The sequence below is a fragment of the Balaenoptera physalus genome, assembly GCF_965194825.1.
Source record: "Balaenoptera physalus genome assembly, chromosome: Y".
NCBI lineage: Eukaryota > Metazoa > Chordata > Mammalia > Artiodactyla > Balaenopteridae > Balaenoptera > Balaenoptera physalus.
This window is the reverse complement of record NC_138904.1, coordinates 11,179,340-11,206,874: the sequence shown is the minus strand read 5'-3', so window position 1 is coordinate 11,206,874 and position 27,535 is coordinate 11,179,340. Positions and strand designations below refer to the sequence as shown.

The following is a 27,535-nucleotide window of genomic DNA, read 5'->3' as shown; positions in this document are numbered from 1 at the left end:
TGTTCTCTGTATCTATGAATCTGTTTCTGTTTTGTTATGGTCGTTCATTTGTTTTGTTTTGTTTTTAATTCTACATATAAGCGAAATCATGCAGTATTTCTCTTTCTCCGACTTATTTAGCATAATACCCTCTAGGTCTATCTGTGCTATTGTAAATGGCAAGATTTCCTTCTTCTTTATGGCCAGTATTTCACTGTATATTATGTATATACATATGTATGTATATATATGTGTGTCTGTGTGTATACATATATACACACATATATACCCCATCTTCTTTACCCATTCATCTATTGACAATGTACACTTAGGTTGTTTCCATATCTTGGCTATTGTAAATAATGCTGTAATAAGTACAGGGGTGCATATATCTTTTCTAGCGTTTTTGCTTTCTTCAGAAAAATACCCAGAAGTGGAACTGCAAGATGGTGTGACAGTTCAACTTTTAACTTTTTGAAGAACCTGCTTACTGTTTTCCACAGTGGTGACACCAATTTACATTCCCACCAACAGTGCACAAGGGTTCCCTTTTCTCTACATCCTCTCCAATGTTTGTTATTTGCTGTCTTTTTGATGATAGCCATTCTGACAAGTATGAGGTGATACCTCATTGTGGTTCTGATGTGCATTTCCCTAATGATTAGTGACACTGAGCATCTTTTCATATGTCTGTTGGCCATCTGAATGTCTTCTTTGGAAAAATGTCTACTCAAGTCCTCTGCCTAGTTTTTAATCAGGTTGGTTGTTTTGATGTTGAGTTGTCCGAGTTCTCTGTATATTTTGGTATTAACCCCTCGTCGGATATAACATTTGCAACTATCTTCTCCCATTCAGCAGGCTGCATTTCTGTTTTGTTGATAGTTTCCTTCACTGTGCAACAGCGTTTTAATTTGATAAAGTCTCATTTGTTTTTTGTTTGTTTGTTTGCTTCCCTTGCCTGAGGAGAGATATCCTAAGATACATTGCTAAGACTGATGTCCAAGAGCATACCTACCTATGCTTTCTTCTAGGAGTTTTATGGTTTCAGATCTTACATTTAAGTCTTTAAACATTTTAAAATGGAATGAGAAACTAGTCCAGTTTTATTCTTTTGTATGTAGCTGTCCAGTTTTCCCAACACCATTTCATGAAGAGGCTGTCCTTTCCCCTCTGTATTTTCTTGCGTCCTTCATCATAGATTAGTTGATTATATAAGTGTGGGTTTATTTCTGGGCTCTCTACTCTGTTCCACTGACCCATGTGTCTTTTTTTGTGTGCCAGTAGCATGCTGCTTTGATTACTGTAGCTTTGTAGTACAGTTTGAAATCAGGGAGCATGATACCTCCAGCTCTATTCTTCTTCCTCAAGGTTGTTTTGGCTATTTGGGGTCTTTTGTGTTTCCATACAGCTTTTGGATTATTTTTTCTAGTTCTGTGAAAAATGCCATTGGTATTTTGATAGGGATTGCATTCAATCTGTGGATTGGCTTGGGTACTATGGTCATTTTAACATGAATTCTTCCAATCCATGAGCATGGTGTATCTTTCCATTTGTTTGTGTTGTCTTCAATTTCTGTCATCAATGACTTAACTCTTTTCTGAGTACAGGTCTTTTACCTCCTTGGTTAGATTTCTTCCTGGGTATTTTATTCTTTTTGATGCATCTGTAAACTGAATTATTTTCTTAATTTCTCTTTCTGATAGTTCATTGTTAGTTGCATAGAACTGCAAACGATTTCCATATATTAATTTTATACCCCTTAACTTTAAATGTTGCCACTTTACCGAATTCACTGATGAGGTCTAGTAGATTTTTGGTCACGTCTTTAGGATTTCCTATGTATAGTATCATGTCACCTGCAAACAGTGACAGTTTTACTTCTTCCTTTCCAATTTGGATTCCTTTTACTTCTTTCTCTTGTCTGATTGCTGTGGCTAGGGCTTCCAATACTATGTTGAATAAAAGTGGCGAGAGTGGGCCTTGCTCCTGATCTTAGAGGAAATGCTTTCAGCTTTTCACCACTGAATATGATGATAGCTGTGGGCTTATCATATATGGCCATATATGGTCAAGTTATGTTCCCTCTATACCAACTTTCTGGAGACCTTTTATCATAAATGGATGTGGAATTTTGTCAAAAGCTTTTTCTGCATCTACTGACATGATCTTGATTTTTATTCTTCAATTTGCTAACATGGTGTATATCTCTTGGATTGATTTGTGGATACTGAACAATCCTTGCATCCCTGGGATAAATCCCACTTGAGCATGGTTAATGATCCTTTTAATATATTGTTGGATTTGGCTTGCTAGTATTTTGTTGAGCATTTTTGCATCTATGTTCGTGAGTGATATTGGCCTGTCGCTTTATTTTTTTGTGGTGTCTTTGGTTTTGGTTGGGGTGATGGTGGCCTCATAGAATGAGTTCAGAAGCACTCTTTCCTCTTCAATTTTTGGGAATAGTGTGAGAAGAATGAGTGTTAACTTTTCTTTAAATGTTTGGTAGAATTCACCTGTGAAGCTATCTGATCCTGAACTTTTGTTTGTTGGGAGTTTTTAAATTACTGATTCAGTTTCATTACTGATAATCGGTCTGTTCATATTTTCTATTTCTTTCTGATTCAGTTTTGGGAAATTGTATGTTTCTAGGAATTCATCCATTTCTTCTAGGTTATCCAGGTTACTGGCATACGACTGTTCATAGTAATTTCTTATGATCCTTTGTATTTCTGTGGTGTCAGTTGTAATTTCTTTTTTTCGTTTCTTTTTTTTGCTGTGCCATGTAGTCTGTGAGTCTTAACCACTGGACCACCAGGGAAGTCCCCTCTTTTTTTCATTTCTGATTTTATTTATTTAGGCTCTCTTTTTTTCTTGATGAGTCTAAAGGTTTACCAATTTTGTTTATTTTTTCAAAGAACCACTTCTTAGTTTCACTGATATTTTCTAATGTTCTTTTTAGTCTCTTTCATTAATTTCTGCTCTGATCTTTCTTTCTTTCCTTCTACTAACTTTGGATCTTATTTGTTCTTCTTTTTCTAGTTCCTTTAGGTGTTAAAAAAAAAAAAAAAAAACAACTCCCAAATGCAGATTTTCGACTGTGAGGTGGGTCAGCACCCTTAACCCCTGTGTTGTTCAAGGGTCAACTGCAGTCGTACTTTTGGTACACCTGTGGGTGGAGGTGAGCTCTTCCCTACTCTGTCATCTTGGCTACGATCCCCTGGAGTCTGATCTTTTAAACCCTGGATGATTCCATTTAAGCAAAACATCCAGAATTGGCAAATCCATAGAAACAAAGCAGATTGGTGGTTGCCAGGGGTCGGGGAGAGATAAGGGAGAGTGAATGCTAATGGTTATGGGGTTTTACTTTGGGGTGAAAGAAACGTCTTGGTACCAGAGAGAAGTGGTGGTTGCACAACATTGGGAATGTATTCAAAGTCACTGAAATGTCCACTTTGAAAGGGTCCATTTTATGAGAATTTCATGTCAATATATTATTCTAGGAAAAAATTTAAAAAGTGAGTCAGATCACATCACCCCTGGGTTCAAAACTATCCACCAGTTTTCCAATGCTCTCAAGAGAAAAAGCAAGAGTCCTGAGTAGGCCCTGTATGATGTGGCCCCTTGACTCCCTCTGTCCTCAGCTCTGATGCCTCCTTACCCCGACCCCACCTGCACTTGCAGCTCCCTGCACCTGAATGCTCATCCCCAGCCCCACACAAGGCTCCCAGACTCCTTCCTTAAGGACTTTGCTCAAAAACTGCCTTCTCAGTGAGACTTCTATGACCTTTCATTTCTATTATAAAAAATACATAAAATTAACCATCGTGCACTTCCCTGGTGGTGCAGTGGTTAAGAATCCACCCGCCAATGCAGGGGACACAGATTTGAGCCCTGGTCCGGGAAGATCCCACATGCCGCAGAGCAACTAAGCCCGTGTGCCACAACTACTGAGCCTGCGTGCCACAACTACTGAAGACTGCGCGCCTAGAGCCCAGACTCCACAATGAGAAACCACCACAATGAGAAGCCTGCACATCACAACGAAGAGGAGCCCCTGCTCTCTGCAACTAAAGAAAGCCCGCCTGCAGCAACGAAGACCCAATGCAGCCAACAATAAATAAGTAAGTAAAATTTACCATTGTAACGATTTTTCATTGTGCAGTTCAGTAGTATTAAATATACTTACATTGTTGTGAAAGAGATCTCTAGAATTTTTTCACCTTCCCAAACTGAACTCTGTCCCCATTCAACAACTCCCCATTTCCCCATCTCTAGCCCCTGGTAACCACCATTCCACTTTCTGTCTCTATGAATTTAATTACTTTAGGAATCTCATATAAGTGGAATCGTATAGGATTCATTTTTTTGTGACTGCCTTATTTCACTTAGCACAATGTCTTCAAGCTTCATCCATGTTGTAGCCTGTGATGTGACTTCCTTCCTTTTTAAGGCTAATATTCCATAGTACATATATACCACTTTTTCTTTATCCATTCAGCTGTCGACAGACACATGGGCTGCTTCCACCTCTTGGCTACTGTGAATAATGCTCCTATGAATGTGGATGTGCAAGTATCTCTTGGAGACCTCCTTTCAGCTCTTTTTGATGTACATCCAGAAGTGGAATTGCTGGATCATATGGTATTTCTATTTTTAATTAAAAAAACAATAGATTTATTTATTTATTTATTTTTGGCTACGTTGGGTCTGTACTGCTGTGCACAGGCGCTGCACACAGGCTTTCTCTAGTTGCGGCGAGCAGGGGCTACTCCTTGTTGCGATGCGCGGGCTTCTCATCGCCATGGCTTGTTTTAGTTGCAGAGCATGGGTGCGCGGGCCATGTGGCTCACAGGCTTAGTTGCTCCGTGGCATGTGGGATCTTCCAGGACCAGGGCTTGAACCCGTGTCCCCTGCATTGGTAGGTGGATTCTTAACCACTGCACCACCAGGGAAGTCCCTATTTTTAATTTTTTGAGGAACCTCCATACTGTTTTCTATAGCGGCTGCACCATTTTACAGTCTTGATGTTTGTAGATACCAATTTACACTTCTAAATGTAACCCCTTCTAAAACGGTAATTCTTTCTAAAAATGCAAACCCTGCTTCCCTACCATCTCATTCTTCAGTAGCCCCTTTGACTATCTCAAACGCTGCTGTATTTTACTGTTTTACCCTGTCTGTTGCCCACAGGGCAGGACTTTCCATTTGTTTCTTTGTTGTTGCATCTGCAATGCCTGGCAGCTACCACATGCACATGGAAAGAGAGAATGCAAATGTGGTGAAGAACTAACAACTGGGGAGTCTAGGTGAAGGGGATACAAGTATGCATTGTACTATTCTAGCACCTTCTCTGTAGATCTGAAGTGCTTCAAAATTAAAAGTTGAAGGAGGAGAACACACCAAGCTAGCCTCCCACAGCTACTGCCCCTGACGTGGGCCAACGCTCGCCAAAGTCTTAGGAAGAGGAATAATGGCCATGACCAGCAGTCGTGCCCAGAACATCTCCGCCCGAGGCACTGCATGGGCTGCAGTGCGGGAGGCTGCCAGCGGGAGGCTCTCACTTTTCTCAGGACCTGTGTTTTGGACTGAGATCAGGGGCTGTGCTGGTAGACGTTCTGATGAGTTGAACAGTTGGGAAACAAAGTTGCAATCGAGCACTGATACAGTGTCTCCCAACCCCACTGGGTTCCTTAGACATTTGTCACCACAAACCTGAAAGATTTCCCCACTGGAGATACGGTGATGGGCACAACCAGGATCGGGTGAACAGAAGGGCCAAAAGGATGCTTCGCTTCTCCTAATGTCACAAACGGAGAACAACGACAAGCGTCCAAAACCTTAGGGACCCACGAAACACCCTGAGCCACACGCGGCCCTGAAGAGGGCACATGAAGGAGTTAAAATCCACCCCTTTTAGTTGTCCCTTCCTTTTAATTTAAAGTAGACACACGTTTCCATGGTACCTGCTGTTTACATATCTGAGGCCACTCACTTCAATTCCCTAGCGTAGGGCACAAAGCCCCTCCTTCCAGGGCAGCGCCTGGTGCTGTGCGGCAAAACATCAGGGGCTCCGCGAAATCCTTTGTCCTTTTCTGCTTACCTTCAGAGGTGGGGGCTGAAGTTCCTCGGGGCCGTAAGGGTCTGCCTGGCCAGCAAACGTGTGTCCGTGGATGGAGCTGACAGCAACGCAGCAGGGCTGTAGGTGCGGGGGGCTGGTCTGGGCGCAGCTGCTACAGCCACTGTCCACCAAGTCGGCTTGACAACTCCTGAAGGCGGGCATGGCAAAAGCCCCCAAGACGTTCATCAGGGCACTGACTTTACTGCTGCACCCAGGGCACAGCAGCAGAGACGCCCCATATTTGCTTCCAATGACCGAAGACGGTTGCCTTTCTCATAAAATGAAAGGCAGCTCTGTTTCGTGGGGAAGACAGAGCTACAAGGCCTTTCATTAAGAGGGTCCGTCTGTCTGTATCGCCCAATTGCAGCCGCTGAAGATGCCAGCAGCCCAGAACCCCCTCTCCCTGAGCCCTCCCAGCCTCCTGCCCATCCCTGAACACACACCCTCCCCCTCTGCCGTGCACTTTCCCTTCCGAAAATAAATTCCTCTTGAAAATAAATCCAGAGAAAGCTATTAGGAAGAAATAGCAAGCTTTGGAAACATGATGCTCTTTATGGAAAACCGTGGAAATAAAGCAACATGAAAGTGCTGCCAGAAAGGACCCGCCGGGAAGCAGTTCACTCACGGTGCCTGCCCATCTGAGCTGCTCCTCTACTGCAGACACGTCTGCCCCACCCCGAGTCAAGCGTTCACTCACGGGCTGCTCCGGGGAAGAGGTAAAGGGGCATCGCATGATTCCATTTACAAGAAAGGCCCAGCACAGGCAAATCCCTGGAGATGGCACGCAGACGGGCAGTCTCCAGGGGCTGGGATGACCGGGCGGACTGTTAATGGGTATGGGGTTTCCTTTCGGCACGACGAAACCGCCCTCAACTTGAGTGTGATGTTGGCGGCACAGCTCTGTGCCTGTGCTACAAACCAGCCAATTGTACACTTAATGGGTGAACCGTACGGTAGGGAGATTATATCCCAATAAAGCAGTTAATAAAGAAAAAGGCAAAACTTAAAGGGCCCTATTGTATTCAATCCGGGCAGAGGGAGTCCCTCAACAGTCCCCCTCTTTGAGAGAAATTCGGGGAACAGAAGGAAAGGTGAAAAGCCTGCGTGTAGAGCTGGGGTCAATGTACTGCCCTCGTGCAGACTGGCGTACAATCCCCCGTGAGAATCCCGACTTCTGGGCAAAGGTACCGAAGAGTCGCTGCACACACTCTACATGGCGTTGTGTCTGACGAACATCCCGGCTGCCTCTCCCTCAAGGGGCTGCTGGCCGCGCGCACCTCTCGGACACGGCCTCGGCCTGCTCCTCCTTGCGCTCCATCTCCAGGATCTCCTCCTCCGTGTACTCCAGCTTCGCCCGCTCCTCGGCCAGCTCTCTCTCCACCGCCTGCAGCTGGGCCGTAGTTCTCGCCAGCAGCACCGTCACCGCGTCCTACAGGACGAAAGGGACGCTGCCAAGAAGCAGCCGAGGCCAGCGGCGTGCGGGCGGCAAAGCGGAAAGCGGGCGCGTGCACGGCCCGTGGGGAGCATCCCTGCTGCCGGGCTGGTGGCCGTCCCCGGCTGCTCTCCAGCAGGAAGCAGCTCACCCCCGGTTGACAGCAAGACGGTAACTTGGCCTTTCCATGTAGCTCTGAGGACTCAAATTTTAAATCAACCAAAGCATCACTCATGATCATGAACGTGTTGTGTTAAAGAATATTACCATGAATGGCCACATACATCACTACAGTCCGTTTTTATTACTTCCCTGGAAACCCTGCTTCTTCATCACCACTGTGTTCTAAGACTAAGACTACACACGTTTCTTAGAAACAATGTCCCCAGGAAAAGCCCGTCTCAAAGCCAGGCCACCTACTGTCTTTCCAGACGTGGTGGGTGCAGGGTCCCGGAAGTCGCGGTGTCCTAGCCGCTCGTCCTCCCGCCCGGGCGGCTCGGGGCCGGTGAACACCTGCACCGAGTACCAGGGCAGCTGCATCTCGCTCGAACCATCGTAATCAGCCAAGTTAATCTGAGCAATGCCCCGCGCGGTGTTAAAAAAAAAAAAAGGCAGAACAGACCCTGAATGACTGCACCTTAACAACCAATGGGCGTCAAGGTCACCCTTTAATCTTTTTTTTTTTTTAATTAATTAATTTTTTTTTTTGGCTGTGTTGGGTCTTCGTTTCTGCACGAGGGCGCTCTAGAGTTACGGCGAACGGGGGCCCCTCTTCAACGCGGTGCGCGGGCCTCTCACTGTCGCGGCCTCTCTCGTTGCGGAGCACAGGCTCCAGACGCGCAGGCTCAGCAGTTGTGGCTCATGGGCTCTGGAGCGCAGGCTCAGTAGTTGTGGCTCACGGGCCCAGTTGCTCCGCGGCACGTGGGATCCTCCCAGACCAGGGCTCGAACCCGTGTCCCCTGAATTGGCAGGCAGACTCTCAACCACTGCACCACCAGGGAAGCCCACCCTTTAATCTTAAGCAGAAAGAATGGAAAGTTATTTCATTCTTACTAACAGGACTAAGGTAAAATGAAAGTGGTGTTAAAGTGGTGTTGGAGGATGCTAGGGAGGATGACTCTCATGTTGCTTATTCAGCTCTATTAGAAACTGCTAGGAAGGGGAGAAGGACAGAGAACAAAAGGTAACTCACAGTGAAGAAAGTGGAAACTTCAGGATTGGATCTCACCCAGACTCTGGCCTATATGTTTCCTCCCTTGCTGATTTTAATCTGTATGTTACTCTGAAACAAACTGTAACCAAACAGAAAAACAGACAGAAACTGAGGAAGAGAGACAGGAAGGAAAGCAGGATTGAGGCAGAAGACAGGAGGATAGAAAGACTGATGTCAGAGATTGACAAAAAGAGACGGGGAAAGAGGGGTGGAAGGTAGGAAGGAGAGGGTGAGGAGGGCACCGTACCAGCAGTTCTTCCTGCAGCTGCGGATTCACTGAGCACATGTATAACTGAAGGGACTTCAACATCACCATGTTTGACTGCACAGGGATTTTGAAAACTTCATTAAACACCAAGGGGGCTTTCAATTCCAGAGCCTTAGAGCAGAATGTGTTTGGTGTGCCGGGGTCAAGCGGAGGCAAACCGACGCGGATGTGTCTGGAATCGAGACAGGGAGAAAAAAGCATGGACCACGTACACGAACACCCCTGTATGTTACCCTTTGGATGTGAAGAGGTAAAACTGCAAAGTCCTTTGGAAAAAGTCCTTTTCTCAACCAAAAGAGAGGCCGAAGAACTGACCTACCTTTGGAGAGAAAAAAAAAAAAAAAAGGAAAAGAAAAGAAAAGAAAAGAAATCAGCAAAAAAAAAACATAAAAATCAGGAATTATAACTTCAGGGGGAGTCAAACAGACTTTCTGCTTTCAGCACCTCTGTGGCAAAACATCTGCACTGATCTTTTCACGGCCCCCTGGCTCCCTCTCCAAGCTCTGCCTGCCTTGCCTCTCAGACTGCTTGCCCACCGAGGCACCCGCCGGGCTGGGCTCCCGGCCCTATCCACCCCCAGCACGGAAGCCAGCACCCAGGAGAAGCTCCAGCATCAGTGGAGTGAAGTACACCATCAGGGCGAACCCTCAGCCGCTGAACACCAGGCTGCTTCCTAGGCCTTCGGGAGGCCAGTTTACAAAGACGACTCACGGAAGGGGAGGGCACCGTCGGGCCTGAACACCCATCACAGGTGGGTTCACCCACCAGGGTAAGTGGGACCTCACACCCCCATCGGGCACCCATCTCCCCACCGGAGACAACACAGATTTCCTTCTCCCTGCTCGGACAAGGATGCCTGATCCCAGCCTGAGGCCTCTTCAGGCACCTCATCAGATCTCAAGAGCCGAGTGTGGCTGTGTCGCCACCAGCCTTGTGAGCAGGATGGACGTTTTAAGCCCCAATGCTGCCGATGACGGGCACCCGGCACTTTGTCAGCATGGCCACGGCACATAACCAGCCTGGCTCCAGTAACTCCACCTGCCGCAAATAATAAACCAGCCTCTTCTTAAAACTTACAGTCCTTTAGATTTCAGACAGACATTCCCTGGCGTTTTATTCTAAATTCAGGTTCCAACACAGTCTTTTCCCTCCCCAAACTGCCACGTGCAGCAGGTCAGCCAGTGGTGCCGTGTGGAGGAGGGCCCGGGGGGAGGACACGGCCCCCACTGGCGCGGGAGCTTACATTTTGCAGTCTTCCTTCACCACCAGCCCGGCAAAGTTCTTCAGTTGGAGCACGTTCACGAGGAGACACTTGCTGGCACTGTCGTGCCTAGAAAATAAAATGCACGTTCACAGGCTGCAAATGCCCCACGGTGGAGAAATCCTGCTTGAACTACCGCAGTGGTCCTCACCCCACCCCCAGGGGACCTGTGCAAAGTCGAGAGACATTTCTTACTGTCACACGGAGTGGAGTGGGAGGGCTACTGGATCTAGTGGGTGGAGGCCAGGGCTGCTGCTCAACACCCCAGAGGGCACAGGGCGGCCCCCAACCAAGAATGACCCAGCCCGAATGTCACGAGTGCCGAGCAACACTAGGATGACAAGAGTGAGCAAAAGAAAGCTGCTGGGATGTGAACATCCTGCCTCGTTCGCCGGAACACTGCTGGTTGCTGCCTTCATAGACACTGCGGCTAGAAACCAAAATGCTTAGTGTTGCACAGCACCTGGCTACCCCAGCTCCGGCGGGAACTTCACCGAGGGCCTGACCGTGCCCATGGGGTGACAGTCCCCAGCTGTGACTCGGTGTTGGAGGACGGCAGTGGAGCCGCTCGTGCCCATCTCTCCTTCCCGCCACCTCTGTCCCTTCACCTGAGACCGCTGAGATGGGCCCGGGGGTCCCCAGGCCAGGGACAAGCAGCCGGATCACGCGGGTCCCCCCACGCCTACGGGCCTGTGTGTGGAGGTGTGAGTCGCCGGGCGGGCCCCAATCTACCCGTCGTCTTTACGAGCAACAGGGAAGGAGCCTTCTGTACTCACAAGAATCCAACATGGATCTGGGGCCCCTCGTTACCGCAAGCATCTCCAGGCACAGGATCGTCAGCGTCCTCACTCCTGAGCACAACCGGAAAGGCACCGTGTTATTCCGAGGGGACCTGCTTACCTCGGGCTCCGCAGAAGCTCTCTCACACTAGGGGCGCTTCTAACTGAGAAGGGCTTTATTAAGTTGCGACATAAATAAATGCTTTAAGTGACTGACAGGGCACGGCAGGTCCCCAGGATCCATGACGTCACCTCCCAGGGTACCTGCTGACGAAGTGGCCTTTTTGAGAAGATACCTCTCAAAACCACACGTGATATTCACGACAACGTTCAAAAACATATACTTTTAAAAGCTTTGCAGGGGGGACTTCCCTGGTGCTCCAGTGGTTTAAGACTCCGCGCTTCCACTGCAGGGGGCGCGGGTGCGATCCCTGGTCAGGGAACTAAGATCCCGCAAGCTGAGCAGCGCAGCCAAAAAAAAAAAAAAAAAAGTTTGGCGACAAGTGAAATGCATACAGATATCTGAGCTGAAAAAATGACATCAAAGGTCTCAAACAAAATAAAGCCCACAAGGGGTTTTGTCCTTGCAAAGTGATTCCTCCAGCTAAGGAAAGGGGACGGAGGGGAACATCCATTTCTAGCGAACGTCCTTTCTAGGAAAGCAGGTCTCTCTCGCACACTGGTTCTCCTTTTCTGGCTCTACCGGGCTCATGCCTTCCAACACCCGGGGCCGGAGAGAAAGCAGTCGTCCTAGATGCCCGAAGCCAGGCCAGTCCCCAGACGCCACCTGGGAGGAGAGGGGGTCCATGGGGACGCTAAGGGCCCCTCCCGCATGGAGAGAAGCCAGAAGAGCTGCACCCCAGACACACACACAGTGTCAAGCCAGACAGGTCTCGGCAGGGGTGCCTTTTGGGAAGTCAGCCCAGGGAGGCAAGAAGGTCAGCTTCTAACCTTTTGGTGGCAGGTTCAAACACGCCGCTGTCGCTGGCCAGCGAGTAATCGGACAGGCAGGCAGACATGCAGCCTGCTCTCCGCTCCAGCCTCTGGGCGCTGTCTTCTCGGGGGGGGTCACCACTGCAAGCGAGAGACACGGCCGGGCTCAGGAGGCGACAGCGCAGGAGCCCAGCGCAGAGCAGAGACAAAGGCACAAAGTGGTAGAGACAGGCCAGCACGTGTGCAGATGTGTGTTTACATGCGCTCTGCTCCAGTCTTTACTTATATTGGAAAATGGAAGAAACAGGCTTCTGGCTACTTCTTTAAAAGCTCTTTAAATGATCATCAATCTCCTTTCACCTCCTTAATGAGCGCACAGGTCAGAAGGTGCCGGGAAGGCCCTTGGCGTGGCCCTTTGAGAGAGCGTCACACGGGAAGCCCGGGAGAGAGACTTCGCCTGCACGCGGATGGCAGCGCGCTCTCCGAGAAGTGAGAGGGGGTTGTTTCCTTGACGCTGCTTGGTATTCTCCATACTTTATACAAGGAACATAGGCTACACTGCTTCATACTCAGAAGACAGAGTTTTTAAAAAGCATCAAATAACCCCCAACAAAATGGAGTGACTTTCAAGTCAGAGTACACAGAGGCACCCAGACTCGGGCTCTGCCAACGTCTCCGTGACCCCTCTGCCTCTCTAACTGCAGTGTCCTCCTCAGCAGCCCTGGGGCCAGGCTGGCTTCCAGAACTGTCTCCTGGGATTAGAAAGGACCATCACTGGGCAGCTTATTTTTGTCTCGTATCTATTTTAACCAAGAGCCCAAGACAACCACTGACATTTTCCCTTTTATCATTTCATCAACTCTTTCTACTCCTTCCCTCACAGCAACAAGTTTCTTTTAACAAAAGCAAAAGAAATAGGCATGCCGTCTCCTGCTGCCTAATGTGACGACGGACACAGGAACCTCAACACTTTCGAGAGAGGCACACATGGTTAGAACACAGGCTTAAAGCATGACGCCCCAAATTGAGCCTCACTCCAGCATCATGATGCCGCTTGTTAATAATACAGGCCCCTCTGGTCTCTCTATGTTCTCCGGCCATCTAAGCTCTAGAAATTGAAAATCTAGACATCTGTGCACCCTTGACACCAATGACCACCTCTTTTCTTTTTTTTTTCTTTTGGCTGCGCTGGGCCTTCTCTAGTTGTGGTGAGCGGGGGCTACTCTTCATTCTGGTGCGCGGGCTTCTCAGGGCGGTGGCTTCTCTTGCTGCGGAGCATGGGCTCTAGGCATGCGGGCTTCAACAGTTGCAGCGCATGGGCTCAGTAGTTGTGGCACACAGGCCCTAGAGCGCGCGGGCTTCAGTAGTTGCAGCTCTGGGCTCAGTAGTTGTGGCTCACAGGCTGAGCTGCTCCGTGGCACGTGGGATCTTCCTGGACCAGGGCTCGAATGCGTGTCCCCTGCATTGGCAGGCGGATTCTTAACCACTGCGCCACCAGGGAAGTCCCCAACCATCTCTCTTTTCAGCCAAATTATTATTCACAGCAACAATTAAACCCAAATATATTCATCGGGATACAAAACAGGGCTGTGGCCTTTGGTCTCACGATGCTAACGGCAGACACAAGCCGACCTTTCAAAGGTCTGCAGCGCCCAGCGTGGGGGCCACTGGCTCCGCCTCAGTCAGGGGCAGAAGCTGGCTCCGTCCTGGGGTGGCCGGAGGCACCGACTCTCAGATCGTAGATGACGACTCCCAAGTCCAGCTCTGCTCGCCACCCCTGCCCCATGGAAGGACCCAGAGCCCCCAGCTCTGAATTGCAGAGAGAACCCCTCAGTTTGCTGCACGGAACCCCAGCAAACACAACAGCTCACTACTTCCATTCCCAGCCCTGACACTCGGCCTTACACGCTTTTAAGGAACACCACACAACGATTCAGATAACTTCCAGGCAACCCAATGGTGTGACTGACAAAATTTCTCTCTCACTGCAATGAAAGTGGATGAAGAGAGAAAGGAAATGGGGGAATCAACCCTCAGTGATCCTGGGCTTAGCACATTCACGGAGCAACTGGATGCCGGAGTTGACAGAAGGAGGTACGGTCAGCACTTGCCCTGGGTGAGAAAGAAAGCACGTGGCACATCCCACAGTACACACCGCAACCGTCTGCTCTTGGGCGTCAAGGCAACGAGATGGAAAGTGGGGAGCAACGCCAGTGAAGTAAGGAATAAACAAGCTTCCACACATTCATTTCAGAAACCTCTGACCCTTCCATCATTGAACACAGACACACAGACACTGAGACCTAAGGACAGCAACGCTGCTTGACAAAAGGGAGGAAAGTATAAGGAAAATCACACCGTGGGCGAAGCTGCCAGCTGGCATACTAAAATAATGAAAGTGTTAAAGTCTGGGGAAAAAACACACGGAAGAAAAAAATACGTCAAGCTCTTAGAAAAGTTCTTACACAACTTTCATAGCCAGGATGAATACCGTTCAAACGACAACAACAATAACAAGAGCAACTGTTGAGCTACATTAAAGCACAGCTATGAGCTATGCCCTTCTTGACCACACCCTGACCATCCTAAATACATTGATTCACTGCACAAAGATGTGGCACAGCCTGACCAGCCAGGCAAAGGAGAAGTCCAAGGTCACTTACAGTGAACGTTTCTGTCGAGCCGCAAGAGAAAAGAGATTTTAAAAAAAAAGAAACACAGGGGCTTCCCTGGTGGCGCAGTGGTTGGGAATCTGTCTGCCAATGCAGGGGACACGGGTTCAAGCCCTGTTCTCGGAAGATCCCACATTCCACGGAGCAGCTGGGCCCGTGAGCCACAATTACTGAGCTTGCGCATCTGGAGCCTGTGCTCCGCAACAAAAGAGGCCGCGATAGTGAGAGGCCTGCGCACCGCGATGAAGAGTGGCCCCGCTTGCCACAACTGGAGAAAGCCCTCGCACAGAAACGAAGACTCAATACAGCTATAAATAAATAAATAAATAAATAAATAAAAATTAAAAAAAAAAAAAAAAAAAAAAGAAGCACAAAGTGAAAAAACTGTAGAATTTAAGCCAACAATTTTAAACAGGGTATGAATGTAATAAAAAACATCAATAAACAGATGAACAAGGTCAAAATATTTACGGACTTATATTAGCAAATACCAGTGGGAAATGAAAATAGGAACGGATTTCAAAATCATGACACATTTGACTTTTAAAATGTGGGGAAGATAAAATTGTGGTAAACATGTGAAAACTGTTAAAGATGACAGTTTATTTCCCCACTCCCCTGCCCCACCTTCTGTCCCCTCAGGTTGATTTAAAACACAATGGGCAATTCTGAATTTTATGTTACTAAAAATTTTTCTCGCTAAAGCCTGCTGGAGTCAAACTGTTTGTGGAGGCGCGCGGGGCCCGGGGCCTCCGCCAAGGGGGCGTCCCAGCCCAGGGAGTCGAAGGGGACGAGGTCGAAGCGCAGGAGCGGGCCGCCCTCGGCGTCGGGCTTCTCGTACTGCGGGAGGCCATAGATGTCGGTGAAGCTGACGTAGCTCAGGGAGCCCCGGCTGGAGGCCAGGGAGCCGCGGCTGCTCCCCGAGGAGACGGTCAGGGAGCTGGCGGACAGGCTGAAACGAGAAGAGCAGCCTGGAGCCCGCGGCTGGAGCCTGCTCGTCCCCACCGCGAGCCGAGCCTCCGGTCTGCTCCACGAGGAGCAAGACTCTGCCTCGGGCCCGTTCACCCGGCGCCTCTTCAACACCTCGGAGCGTTTTAAGACACCCCCGTCCCCACCCCCGCCCCTTCGTGAATATTTCCTTTGTTTCTTTGATTGTCAGTAGAGAGCAGTAGTTAACGTCAAGGGCTCTTGCTCGAGTTCAAGTTCCAGCTCAAACTCAAGACTAGCTGAATGCATTTGATTTGGTCACGGGCTTTGCCCTTTCCCAGACTCCCACCTTCTCACCCGGCGCTGGGATGATAGCGGTTCCTGCCTCAAGGCACTGTGAGGAGGAGAACTGAGGAAATAATACACAGAAAGCCCTTAACACTACACTTCACGATACGGTAAGTGCTTGAAAACTGGAGCTCTTACTGAGCATCCAAATCTGATTTTAAAGATATTCAGGCCTAATTAAAATGAATATCTTAAAAAATAATAATTAAAAGTGTATGTGTGCATCTATGTAGATGGACGTATACACTCCTGATGCTGTGAGTTACAAAATCCTTCGATAAATCTGAGTTAAGATTCATTACTCTGAAGTCACACTTGGTTCTCCTCATATTCCTTGGGTCATATATAAGCAGCTCATCTTAAAAATATCCTGTCTTCACTTTCCTGTCCTGCGCTTACAACCACTGCAGGTTCTAAGTTCTGGGAGAGAAAACCAGGGGCGCTATTAAAGCGTGAAGTTCACGGCCACTATGTTATAAGATGATAATCAAGTTACCCACCTTTGTAACCGGGACTGGAGATAGGACATTAGGCAGGTGGCTTCTTCCAGCTGCATCAGGAGACAGTTTCTTTTTTCCTGAAGTAGAATCCTGTAGGTACAAACACAGTCCACTGGTGGATTTCAAAGATGCCAAGTATATTTTCCTAACAAGAAATTCAACTCTATATTCCACCAAAACAGATTAATGACTATCAGTTCTAAAAGCACACCTACGTCACAAGTTCCAAGATAACTGTTTTTTTCTTTGTTTGTTTTATTTCGCACTGTACCTCTAGAATCCTGAACAGTGCGAGTGATCCACACTAGAAGTTGGATGTGTGATGGAACAGATGTGTGGATGGATGGATAGAGAGATAAGACGGACGGATGGGAGGATGAGTGGGGTGGGTGGACAGGCAGGTAAATAGACAGACGGATGGGAATCCAGAAGATGGGTTCAAATGCAGAGCTCATAGAAATCTACTGGATTTCCTTGGAATAAATCTGATTCCCTCATCCTAGGCCCTCTTCCAGGCAAAAAATAAATGCAATTCTAGTATCTAGAGAATAAAAGATCACAATCAAATAAAACAAAATATCAACTGTGTCCCTAGATCATGGGTTGGAGGTATATATTTCTTCTTCCTTCTGCCTTCTTCTACTTCATAATTTTCTAGAATATTTTTCTCCTACTGTAGTAAGCCTACTGCCGAGACTAGAGCCCTGCACATATAGTAAATAATTGTTGAACAGAGGGGACTGATTAATCTTGCCTTTATAACGAAAGACTGATTTACAAATCAAAATGATTGCATTTTGACACGTGGCAGTGGAAAGAACCCATTAAACAAAGTTTTCCACCTGTTAGGGAAGGCAAAATGCTCAAGGAGAGGACACCAGAAGGAGGTGAACTTTGGCAGCAGCCAGAGTTACAAAGTTTTGACTATTACTGATAAGCAAAACTGGTATACCACTAATTTACAAAATGGAAGACAAGCTACTCAGAATTAATTCAAAGCCTGAATGATAAACACAAACTGTATCATACCTTCGTTTCTCTTAGATGGAAACAGAACTTCAAAATGTTTCCATGTAAAGCTCTTGTTTTATAGTAAAGACACATCATTCCTTTATAATCTAGCATGCAGGAATCACAGTACTTTCTGACTAATCAAATACCTTCTTAGCAAGAGCAAATGACCAAATTTAAATCTGAATAGTAAACGAGTGGTTTTCCAGGTGTGGTCCAAGGATCAATGGGGATCCCAGAGACCCTTTTAGGGTGTCTAGTAAGGCTCCATTTCTCAATGACACATCCATATGCAGTCAGATTTTCTTCATGTACCTAATCAAATTGACACATCACAACACCTGGTCAAGCAGCTGTCTTCCACTAAGTAAACCACTTGCCAAAACTGTAAAACCATACCACTCTCCTACACAATTATTAAAAATTATTTTTTATAAAATAAATTTTTCATGTTAACATATAATGGGCGTTATTATCACATAATAGATGGTAAATATTTTTAAACTTCTCCATTCTAATTACTCATACATTAAATATAATCAGATAAAATCCACAAAAACAAAAGTGCTTCAGGATCCTTAGACTTTTTTTTTTTTTTTAACATCTCTATTGGAGCTTAACTGCTCCACAATGGTGTGTCAGCCTCCGCTGTACAACAAACTGAATCAGCTACACACACACACACACCCACACACACACACACACACACATCTCCTCCCTCCTGCGTCTCCCTCCCACCCTCCCTATCCCAACGCTCTAGGTGGTCACAAAGCACCAAGCTGATCTCCCTGTGCTATGCAGCTGCTTCCCACTAGCAATCTATTTTACATTTGATAGTGTATATATGTCCATGCCACTCTCTCACTTCGTCCCAGTTTACCCTTCCCCCTTCCCGTGTCCTCAAGTCTATTCTCTACGTCTGCATCTTTATTCCTGTCCTGCCCCTAGGTTCTTCACAACCATTTTTTTTTTAATTCCATATATATGTGTTAGCATATGGTATTTGTTTTTCTCTTTCTGACTTACTTCACTCTGTATGACAGACTCTAGGTCCATCCACCTCACTACAAATAACTCAATTTCCTTTCCTTTTATGGCTGAGTAATAGTCCACTGTACATATGTGCCACATCTGCTTTATCCATTCATCTGTTGATGGACACTTAGTTTGCTTCCATGTCCTGGTTATTGTAAACAGAGCTGCAACGAACATTGTGGCACATGACTCATTTTTTTGAATTATGGTTTTCTCAGGGTATATGCCCAGTAGTGGGATTGTTAGGTCGTACTGTAGTTCTATTTTTAGTTTTTTAAGGAACCTCCACTTAGACATTTTAATAGTGTAAAAATGTTCTAGAACCAAAAACCTCGAAAATGCTACAGTAAATTCTTCTAACTATAGGCTTTTAAAGTATCCATTTCCCTATAACATTTTAATATTTAGGGAAAATATTTTAGGAATGTCTTGTATAAAATACAAATAACTTTTAAAAAGCAATTCTGAAGTTACAGTGAATGAAATCTTTACGGCATAAGGCAAGAGACATATTATCTAACACAAAAAGCACAGTATGATTGCCCATTTCAGGATGGCAACATGGAAAGATCCTGAACTCACTTCCTCCTACAAACACGTTGAATCTACAGATACATATGGAACAGTTTCCTCTGGAGAAAACATAAGAACTGGTGCAGTGACCCCTTCACATCAGGCAAATGAGAGGAGAACACACTGAAGTAGGTAGGAAAGGCTGAGACACAATTTTTCCATACCCAGCATGGTGACCCACGATCAGTAGGGAAGTCAAAACCAAGAGCTTCTCCCTGAAGAGCCAAGAGTTTGAACCCCACGTTGGGCACCTCAATTTTTAAGGCCTGCACCTGAGCGATGAGCACCCAAAACACATGACGGACGGCTGGTGGGGCTGACACCCACAAGACCTGCAGCGCTGTGGTGAACTAGAAGTCCTTAAGGGACCCCCACGTGAGCTCATCCACCCGAGGGCCCAGCGCAGAAGCATCCCTTTGAAAAGGATGAAATGGGTGAATTTGCTAATTTTAAAGTGTTGGTCTGAGGGGCAGAGGGCTGGCTGTGATACTCTCTGGTGATGGAGGCTTGGGGGTGCCATCCTCCTGCTTTCCCTCTGCCTTGCTAAATCCAGTTTGTACCACATTTTTCCTTTCCAGTGGGTGCCATCTTTCGTGGTGTCCCTTTGCCTTGCTAATGCCAGTGGGCACCCTATTGGTTTGCTTGTTTCTTTTCTTTTCTTTTTTTTTTTCTGTTTATTTCTCCCCACCCCTTTTTCTGGGTGCCATTTTTATGCTCACTCTGTGTTTTAGGTCACCTGTATCTCTAGGAGGGGGTCTTCTACACATATCCTGTACCCCAATTTTTATGTGTGGTAATGAGGTTTTTGTGGCTGCCCCTTGATTGCCTGGCTGTGGACGTCAGGAGTCTTGGGTGTCTGGGTCCCTCAGGACAGTAACATTTGGAAAGACAGTTCTTGGCAACCTACCACTCGCAGGGCACTGCACAGACAAGAGACTTAAACCCAGCCTTAGTCTTTCTGAGAAAGAGGACTGTTTGCTTGTCCAGGAGCTTTAGCTTGAGGGGAAGGCTTCTGGTGTGACACACTTCTAGAGGTCTATGGAGTTGCTCTCAGGGAACAGAGGCTGGAGGACAGGACCTTTGCACTCTCCCTCTGCTTTGCTTCAGCTTGCTTCTATCTGCCATAAAGGACCTTATCTGGTGCCTCAGGTTTTGTGTCTGCTGCCAGGGGACACCTCTACATTGCTTGGCTCTGGCGGCCAGTGGTGGTCAGTGGGTCCCAGAAGACGGTGACCAATGGAGGAGAGTTCTTAAACAGCTACCATCCCAGAGCACAGCAGGAGGCAACGGAACAGGGAGCTAGGTCTTTCTGTGAAAGAGACTGATTAGCTTATTTTCATGGCTACGGAATGAGGGGCAGGCTTCTAAATTAAACACACATCAAAGGGCTAACTGTAAGCCTTCCAGGGACCTAGGAAAGCAGGTGCTATATTTTGAGCTCCCCCTCTGATGCCCCAGAGTGCTAGACTCTCTTGGAGGGAAGCTCTTACCACGTGTCTGGTGCCCTGCTTTTGTGGCTGCTGCCCATGGAATCCCCCTCCTCCCCCCCACCCGCCAATGAATGCCTGGCCTGTTGCCCAGAGAGGCTTGTGTACCTGGGTCCCACAAGAGTCAGAGACACAGCTGGCTACCACACCCAGGGCACTGCACAGACAGCACACTGAAAACACCCCCTCCTTCTGTGGAAGAAGCCTGTTTGCTTGTCCAGGAACTTTGGTGTCAGGGTCAGGCTTTGGGTTTTGCACACATCCAGAGGCCTATGGACTCGCTGTCTGGGAAAACAGGCTGAAGAATGACATCTTTGCACTCTCCCATTGACTCACTACAGCTTACCGTAATCTCCAAGAAGGTGCTGATCCATTCTTATGGAGTCCTGAATTTTACAACCGTCACCAGAGGGGCACCCGCAGATGGCCTGGTCTGGCGGCCAGCAGAGCTTAGCTTAACAGTTGTACGGGACTGTACATATTTGCATTCTTTAAAAGCTGCTGCCTTTCAGGGTCAGGCTTCCAATCAGCCTGAACCTAGGTGGTGCTGAGGTCTTCCCTGACCTCTTTGGGACACTGACAGGTCCTGGAACACACTCAACAACTGGGAGATATTAATAAAATAAGCTTCTTGGACAAATGATCACCAAAGTTTGAGAGACAAGCAGAGTTGGCAAATTTGAAGGGTAAGATTCATCACCTAAATGAGAACACTCCTCCAAGACTGGCAGAGGTGGCTTTTTCATCACGTGTAAAAAACAAACACAAAAAGTCAAGCAAAATGAGGAAAAGAGAAATATGTTGTAAGTGAAACAATAATATAAAAACTTGGAGAAAAACTCAATGAAATAGAGATAAGTAATTTACGTGATAAAGGATTCAAAGTAATCATCATAAAGATGCCCACTGAGCTAGGAGATGCATGAACACAGTGAGAAGTTCAACAAAGACAGAAAATATAAAAGTACCAAATCAAAGTTAAAGAACTAAAAAATCGAAAAACACTGAAAAATACCCTAGAGGGATTCAATGGCAGACTAGATTAAGTGGAAGAAAGGATAAGTGAACTCAAAGCAAGGGCAGTGGAATTCTCCCAAGCAGAGCAGCAAAAGGAGAAAAACATTTAAAAAGTGAAGGCAGCTTTAGGCACGCGTGGGACAACATCAGGTGGGATAATGTGCACATTCTAAGGGACACAGAGGAGAAAAGAGAGAGAAATGGGCAGAACACTTATTTGAAAAAGAATGATTGGAAAATTCCTTAACCTGGGAAGGAAACAATTCCAGCTCTGAGTTCCAAAGAAGATGTACTCAAAAGAACCCACAGCAAGACCCATTATAATCACAATATCAAAAGTTAAAGACAGAGACTTTGGACAGCCAGAGAAAAGCAACAAGTGCTGAAAGAAAAAAAAAGAGTTCCAATCAAGAATACTCTAACCAGTAAAGCTACCATTCAGAAGTAAAGGGAGAGAAAGAATTTTCCGTACAAGCAGTTCTACAGGAGGTGATCACCACTAAAGCAGTCTTACAAGAAATGTTAAAGGGACTGCTTTAAGCTGAAATGAAAGGGTACTATTGTTAACAGGAAGATATATGAAAGTATAAATCACTGGTAAATGCAAATATATAGGAAAAGTAGTGTATTAATCTCTTGTAAAGCTAGTATGAATGTTAAAAGACTAAAGTAGTAAACATTACTGTAACAATAATACTTGGTTTAGGGAATACACAAGAAAAAAGATGTAAAACATGACAGCAAAAACATAAAAAGTGTGTGTGTGAACATAAAAATTTAGAGCTTTAGAATGTATTCAAACTTTAGTTGTTATCAACTAATAATACACTTATTTTAAGGTTTATACAACCAAGAAAAAGAGGTGACCTATTATTGCAGTACCTAAGTATTGTGCTCATCTCCTTCCTCATGTATTGAAAAACTGAAATTGGCTACCCTATTAATTTGACTATTGACCACTCCAAGTCTCTATCTAATAGCTGTGTTTTTGCAAATATACACAGAATTGAAAAACCTTTAGGAAGACTAAGGAACTGAGACAAGGCTTGTATTAACAAAATTAAAAAATGAAAGGGGAGACATAACAAATGACATCACAGAAATACAAAGGATTATTAGAGACTACTATAAACATTTATCCACCAACATGTTGGACAACCAGAAAGAAATGGGTAGATTCCTAAAACAAACATCTTACTAAGCCTAAAATTAAAGAAACAGAAAATCTTAACAGACTAACAATAAGCAAGGAGATTGATTTGGTATTTAAAACTTTGCAGCAAAAAAAGTCAAGGTCCAGATGGCTTCACAAGTGAATTTTAGCAAAATGCTAAGAAGATATAACCCATTAAATTCTTCCAAAGTAATGATGAAGCGTAAACATGCTCAAATTCATTTTTCAAGGCTCACATTACCCTGACACTACAATCAATAGAATACTACAAGAAAAAAACATACAGGACAAAATTTATACCAAATATAGGTTCAAAATTCTTAACAAAATACTAACAAACTGCATTCAATAGCACAAAAACGGGTCATACAGAGTGGTAAATTTGAATTTATCACTGGAATGCAAGAATGACTCAACATAAAAAAATCAATCAGTGTTGTAGGTCACATTAATAAGATGAAAGAGAAAATTTACATGACCCTCTGAATAGATGCAGACAAACATTGACAAATATCCAAATTCTTTCATAATAAAAACTCAAGCAAATTCAGTATGGAAGAAATATTCCTCAACATATAAAGACACTATTTGACAAAACCACAGCTAACATCTTACTCAATAGTGAAATGTTGAAAAACAATTGTTAAGTCAATAAAAAGAAAAGAAAAATGCTGCCGCAACCACTTGTTTTGATATAGTACTAGAAATTGTAGCCAGGGAAATTAGGCAGGAAAAGACATAAAAACCACTCAAACTGGACTCTAAGAAGTAAACGCTTCTATGTTTGCTGATGATATGATCTTGTATATAGAAATCCTATTCACTCCAGCAAAAGAGTGTTAGATCTTAAAGTATTTTGTTAACATGTCAGGATACAAAGTCAATATACAAAAATCATTTGCATTATTATACAAACTATAACCCCCCTTATAGAAAAGGAATCCACTTCATTACCATTCAGAAATGAAATATCTAAGAATTCAACAGAGAAAGTGAAAACTATCTGACATTTACAAAAAAAAATGAAAACATAAACATCTTGTGTTAATATATCAGAAGACTTAATATTTCTTATCTCTACTACCTAAATTTATCTATGTATTTAAGCAAGGTCTACCAAAACTGCAATGTTATTTTTCAAGAAACATAGAAAAAAATCCTAAAAGTGTCTGAACTACAAAAGATCATGAATAGCCAAAAAAATTTGGGAAATTACACAGCTGAATACATAAACGTCCTGATTTTGAACTATACTAAAGCTATACTTATGAAAACAGTTTGGCATTGGTGAAAACAAATAACAATGCAAAATGACACAGACAAATGGAACTGAACACAGAGCCCAGTAATAACCCATGCATAGTCAATCAACTAATAACTGACAAGCTACTCAAAACTACTTCAGGGGGAAAATAGTGTCTTCAATAAACGATGTTATGATAACTGGGTATCTACATAGAAAAGGAAATCTGACCCCATCTTACACCACTCACAAAAATTATTTCAAAATGAATCAGAGAATTAAATCTAGGATTTGATTCCATTAAAGTCCCAGAAAAAACATCGAGAAAATACTTTGCAATTTTTTTTAAACATCTTTATTGGAGTATAATTGCTTTACAATGGTGTGTTAGTTTCTACTTTATAACAAAATGAATCAGTTATACATATACATATATTCCCATATCTCTTCCCTCTGGCATCTCCCTCCCTCCTACCCTCCCTATCTCACCCCTCTAGGTGGTCACAAAGCGCAGAGCTGATCTCTCTGTGTTTTGTGGTTGCTTCCCACTAGCTATTTTACGTTTGGTAGTGTATATATGTCCATGCCACTCTCTCACTTTCTCACATCTTACCCTTCCCCCTCCCCATATCCTCAAATCCATTCTCTAGTAGGTCTGTGTCTTTATTCCTGTCTTGCCACTAGGTTCTTCATGACCTTTTTTTTTTCCCCCTTAGATTCCATATACCTGTGTTAGCATACTGTATTTCTTTTTCTCTTTCTCACTTATTTCACTCTGTATGACAGACTCTAACTCCATCCACCTCACTACAAATAACTCCATTTCGTTTCTTTTTATGGCTGAGTAATATTTCATTGTATATATGTGCCACATCTTCTTTATCCATTCATCTGTTGACGGACATTTAGGTTGCTTCCATGTCCTGGCTATTGTAAATAGAGCTGCAATGAACATTTTGGTACATGACTTTTTTTTTTTTTTTTAATTTATTTATGGCTGTGTTGGGTCTTCGTTTCTGTGCAAGTGCCTTCTGCAGTTGCGGCAACTGGGGGCCACTTTTCATCGTGGTGCATGGGCGTCTCACTATTGCAGCCTCTCTTGTTTCGGAGCACAGGCTCCAGATGCGCAGGCTCAGTAATTGTGGCTCACGGGCCTAGTTGCTCCGCGGCATATGGGATCTTCCCACACCAGGGCTCGAACCCGTGTCCCCTGCATTGGCATACAGATTCTCAACCACTGCGCCACCAGGGAAGCCCTCCATGACTGTTTTTGAATTATGGTTTTCTCAGGGTGTATGCCCAGTACTGGGATTACTGGGTCGTATGGTAGTTCTCTGTTTAGTTTTTTAAGGAACCTCCATACTGCTCTCCATAGTGGCTGTATCAATTTTCATTCCCAACAACAGTGCAAGAGGGTTCCCTTTTCTCCACACCCTCTCCAGCATTTATTGTTTCTAGATTTTTTGATGATGGGATTCTGACTGGTGTGAGATGATATCTCATTGTAGTTTTGATTTGCATTTCTCTAATGATTAATGATGTTGAGCATTCTTTCATGTGTTTGTTGGTAATCTGTATATCTTCTTTGGAGAAATATCTATTTAGATCTTCTCCCCATTTGTGGATTGGGTTGTTTATTTTTTTGTTATTGAGCCGCATGAGCTGCTTGTAAATCTTCGAGATAAATATTTTGTCAGTTGCTTCATTTGCAAATATTTTCTCCCATTCTGAGGATTGTCTTTTGGTCTTGTTTATGGTTTCCTTTGCTGTGCAAAAGCTTTTAAGTTTCATTAGGTCCCCTTTATTTTACTTTTATTTCCATTTTTCTAGGAGCTGGGTCAAAAAGGATCTTGCTGTGATTTATGTCATAGAGTGTTCTGCCTATGTTTACCTCTAAGAGTTTGATAGTGTCTGGTCTAACATTTAGGCCTTTAATCCATTTTGAGTCTCGTTTTGTGTATGGTGTTAGGGAGTGTTCTCACTTCATACTTTTACATGTACCTGTCCAGTTTTCGCAGAACCACTTATTGAAGAGGCTGTCTTTTCTCCACTCTATATTCTTGCCACCTTTATCAAAGATAAGGTGACCATATGTGAGTGGGTTTATCTCTGGGCTTTCTATCCTGTTCCATTGATCTATATTTCTGTTTTTGTGCCAGTACCATACTGTCTTCATTAGTGTAGCTTAGTAGTATAGTCTGAAGTCAGGGAGTCTGATTCCTCCAGCTCCATTTTTCATTCTCCAGATTGCTTTGGCTATTCGGGGTTTTTTGAGTTTCCATACAAATTGTGAAATTTTTTGTTCTAGTTCTGTGAAAAATGCCAGTGGCAGTTTTCTCGGGATTGCATTTAATCTGTAGATTGCTTTGGGTAGTAGAGTCATTTTCACAATGTTGATTCTTCCAATCCAAGAACATGGTATATCTCTCCATCTATTTGTATCATCTTTAATTTCTTTCATCAGTGTCTTATAATTTTCTGCATACAGGTCTTTTGTCTCCTTAGGTAGGTATTCCTAGATATTTTATTTTATTTTTTTGCAATGGTAGATGGGAGTGTTTTCTTAATTTCACGTTCAGATTTTTCATCATTAGTGTATAGGAATGCAAGAGATTTCTGTGCATTAATTTTGTATCCTGCTACTTTACCAAATTCACTGATTAGCTCTAATAGTTTTCTGGTAGCATCTTTAAGATCCTCTATGTATAGTATCATGTCATCTGCAAACAGTGACAGCTTTACTTCTTCTTTTCCGATTGGGATTCCTTTTAATTTTTTTTTCTCTGATTGCTGTGGCTAACACTTCCAAAAGTGTGTTGAATAATAGTGGTGAGAGTGGGCAACCTTGTCTTGTTCCTGATCTTAGTGGAAATGGTTTCAGTTTTTCACCATTGAGAATGATGTTGGCTGTGGTGTGTCATATATGGCCATTATTATGTAGAGGAAAGTTCCCTCTATGCCTACTTTCTGCAGGGCTTTTATCATAAATGGGTGTTGAATTTTGTTGAAAGCTTTCTCTGCATCTATTGAGATGATCATATGGTTTTTCTCCTTCAATTTGTTAATATGGTGTATCATGCTGATTGATTTGCATATATTGAAGAATCCTTGCATTCCTGGAATAATTCCCACTTGATCATGGTGTATGATCCTCTTAATGTGCTGTTGGATTCTGTTTGCTAATATTTTGTTGAGGATTTTTGCATCTATGTTCATCAGTGATATTGGCCTGTAGTTTTCTTTCTTTATGACATCTTTGTCTGGTTTTGGTATCAGGGTGATGTTGGCCTCTTAGAATGAGTTGGGGAATGTTCCTCCCTCTGCAATATATTGGAAGAGTTTGAGAAGGATAGGTGTTAGGTCTTCTCTAAATGTTTGATAGAATTCTCCTGTGAAGCCATCTGGTCATGAGCTGTTGTGTTTTGGAAGGCTTTTAATGCAGTTTCAATTTCAGTGCTTGTGATTGGTCTGTTCATATTTTCTATTTCTTCCTGGTTCAGTCTCGGCAGGTTGTGAATTTCTAAGAATCTGTCCGTTTCTTCTAGGTTGTCCATTTTATTGGCAT

General features: G+C 44.6%; 1 protein-coding gene across 1 annotated transcript in view; it reads right to left on the bottom strand.

The window, feature by feature from the left end:
• LOC309653396 (protein WWC3-like) overlaps positions 1 to 27,535 on the bottom strand; it is a gene marked incomplete at both ends in the record, with an annotated part of 64,258 nt that overhangs the window by 6,706 nt on the left and 30,017 nt on the right. The window contains 9 exons of the mRNA XM_082448019.1: positions 6,080 to 6,245; positions 7,375 to 7,526; positions 7,950 to 8,114; positions 8,990 to 9,182; positions 10,254 to 10,340; positions 11,048 to 11,122; positions 12,002 to 12,124; positions 15,377 to 15,607; positions 16,431 to 16,520. Coding sequence (XP_082304145.1) covers positions 6,080 to 6,245; positions 7,375 to 7,526; positions 7,950 to 8,114; positions 8,990 to 9,182; positions 10,254 to 10,340; positions 11,048 to 11,122; positions 12,002 to 12,124; positions 15,377 to 15,607; positions 16,431 to 16,520 — 1,282 coding nt within the window. The remainder of the gene's footprint in view (positions 1 to 6,079; positions 6,246 to 7,374; positions 7,527 to 7,949; positions 8,115 to 8,989; positions 9,183 to 10,253; positions 10,341 to 11,047; positions 11,123 to 12,001; positions 12,125 to 15,376; positions 15,608 to 16,430; positions 16,521 to 27,535) is intronic.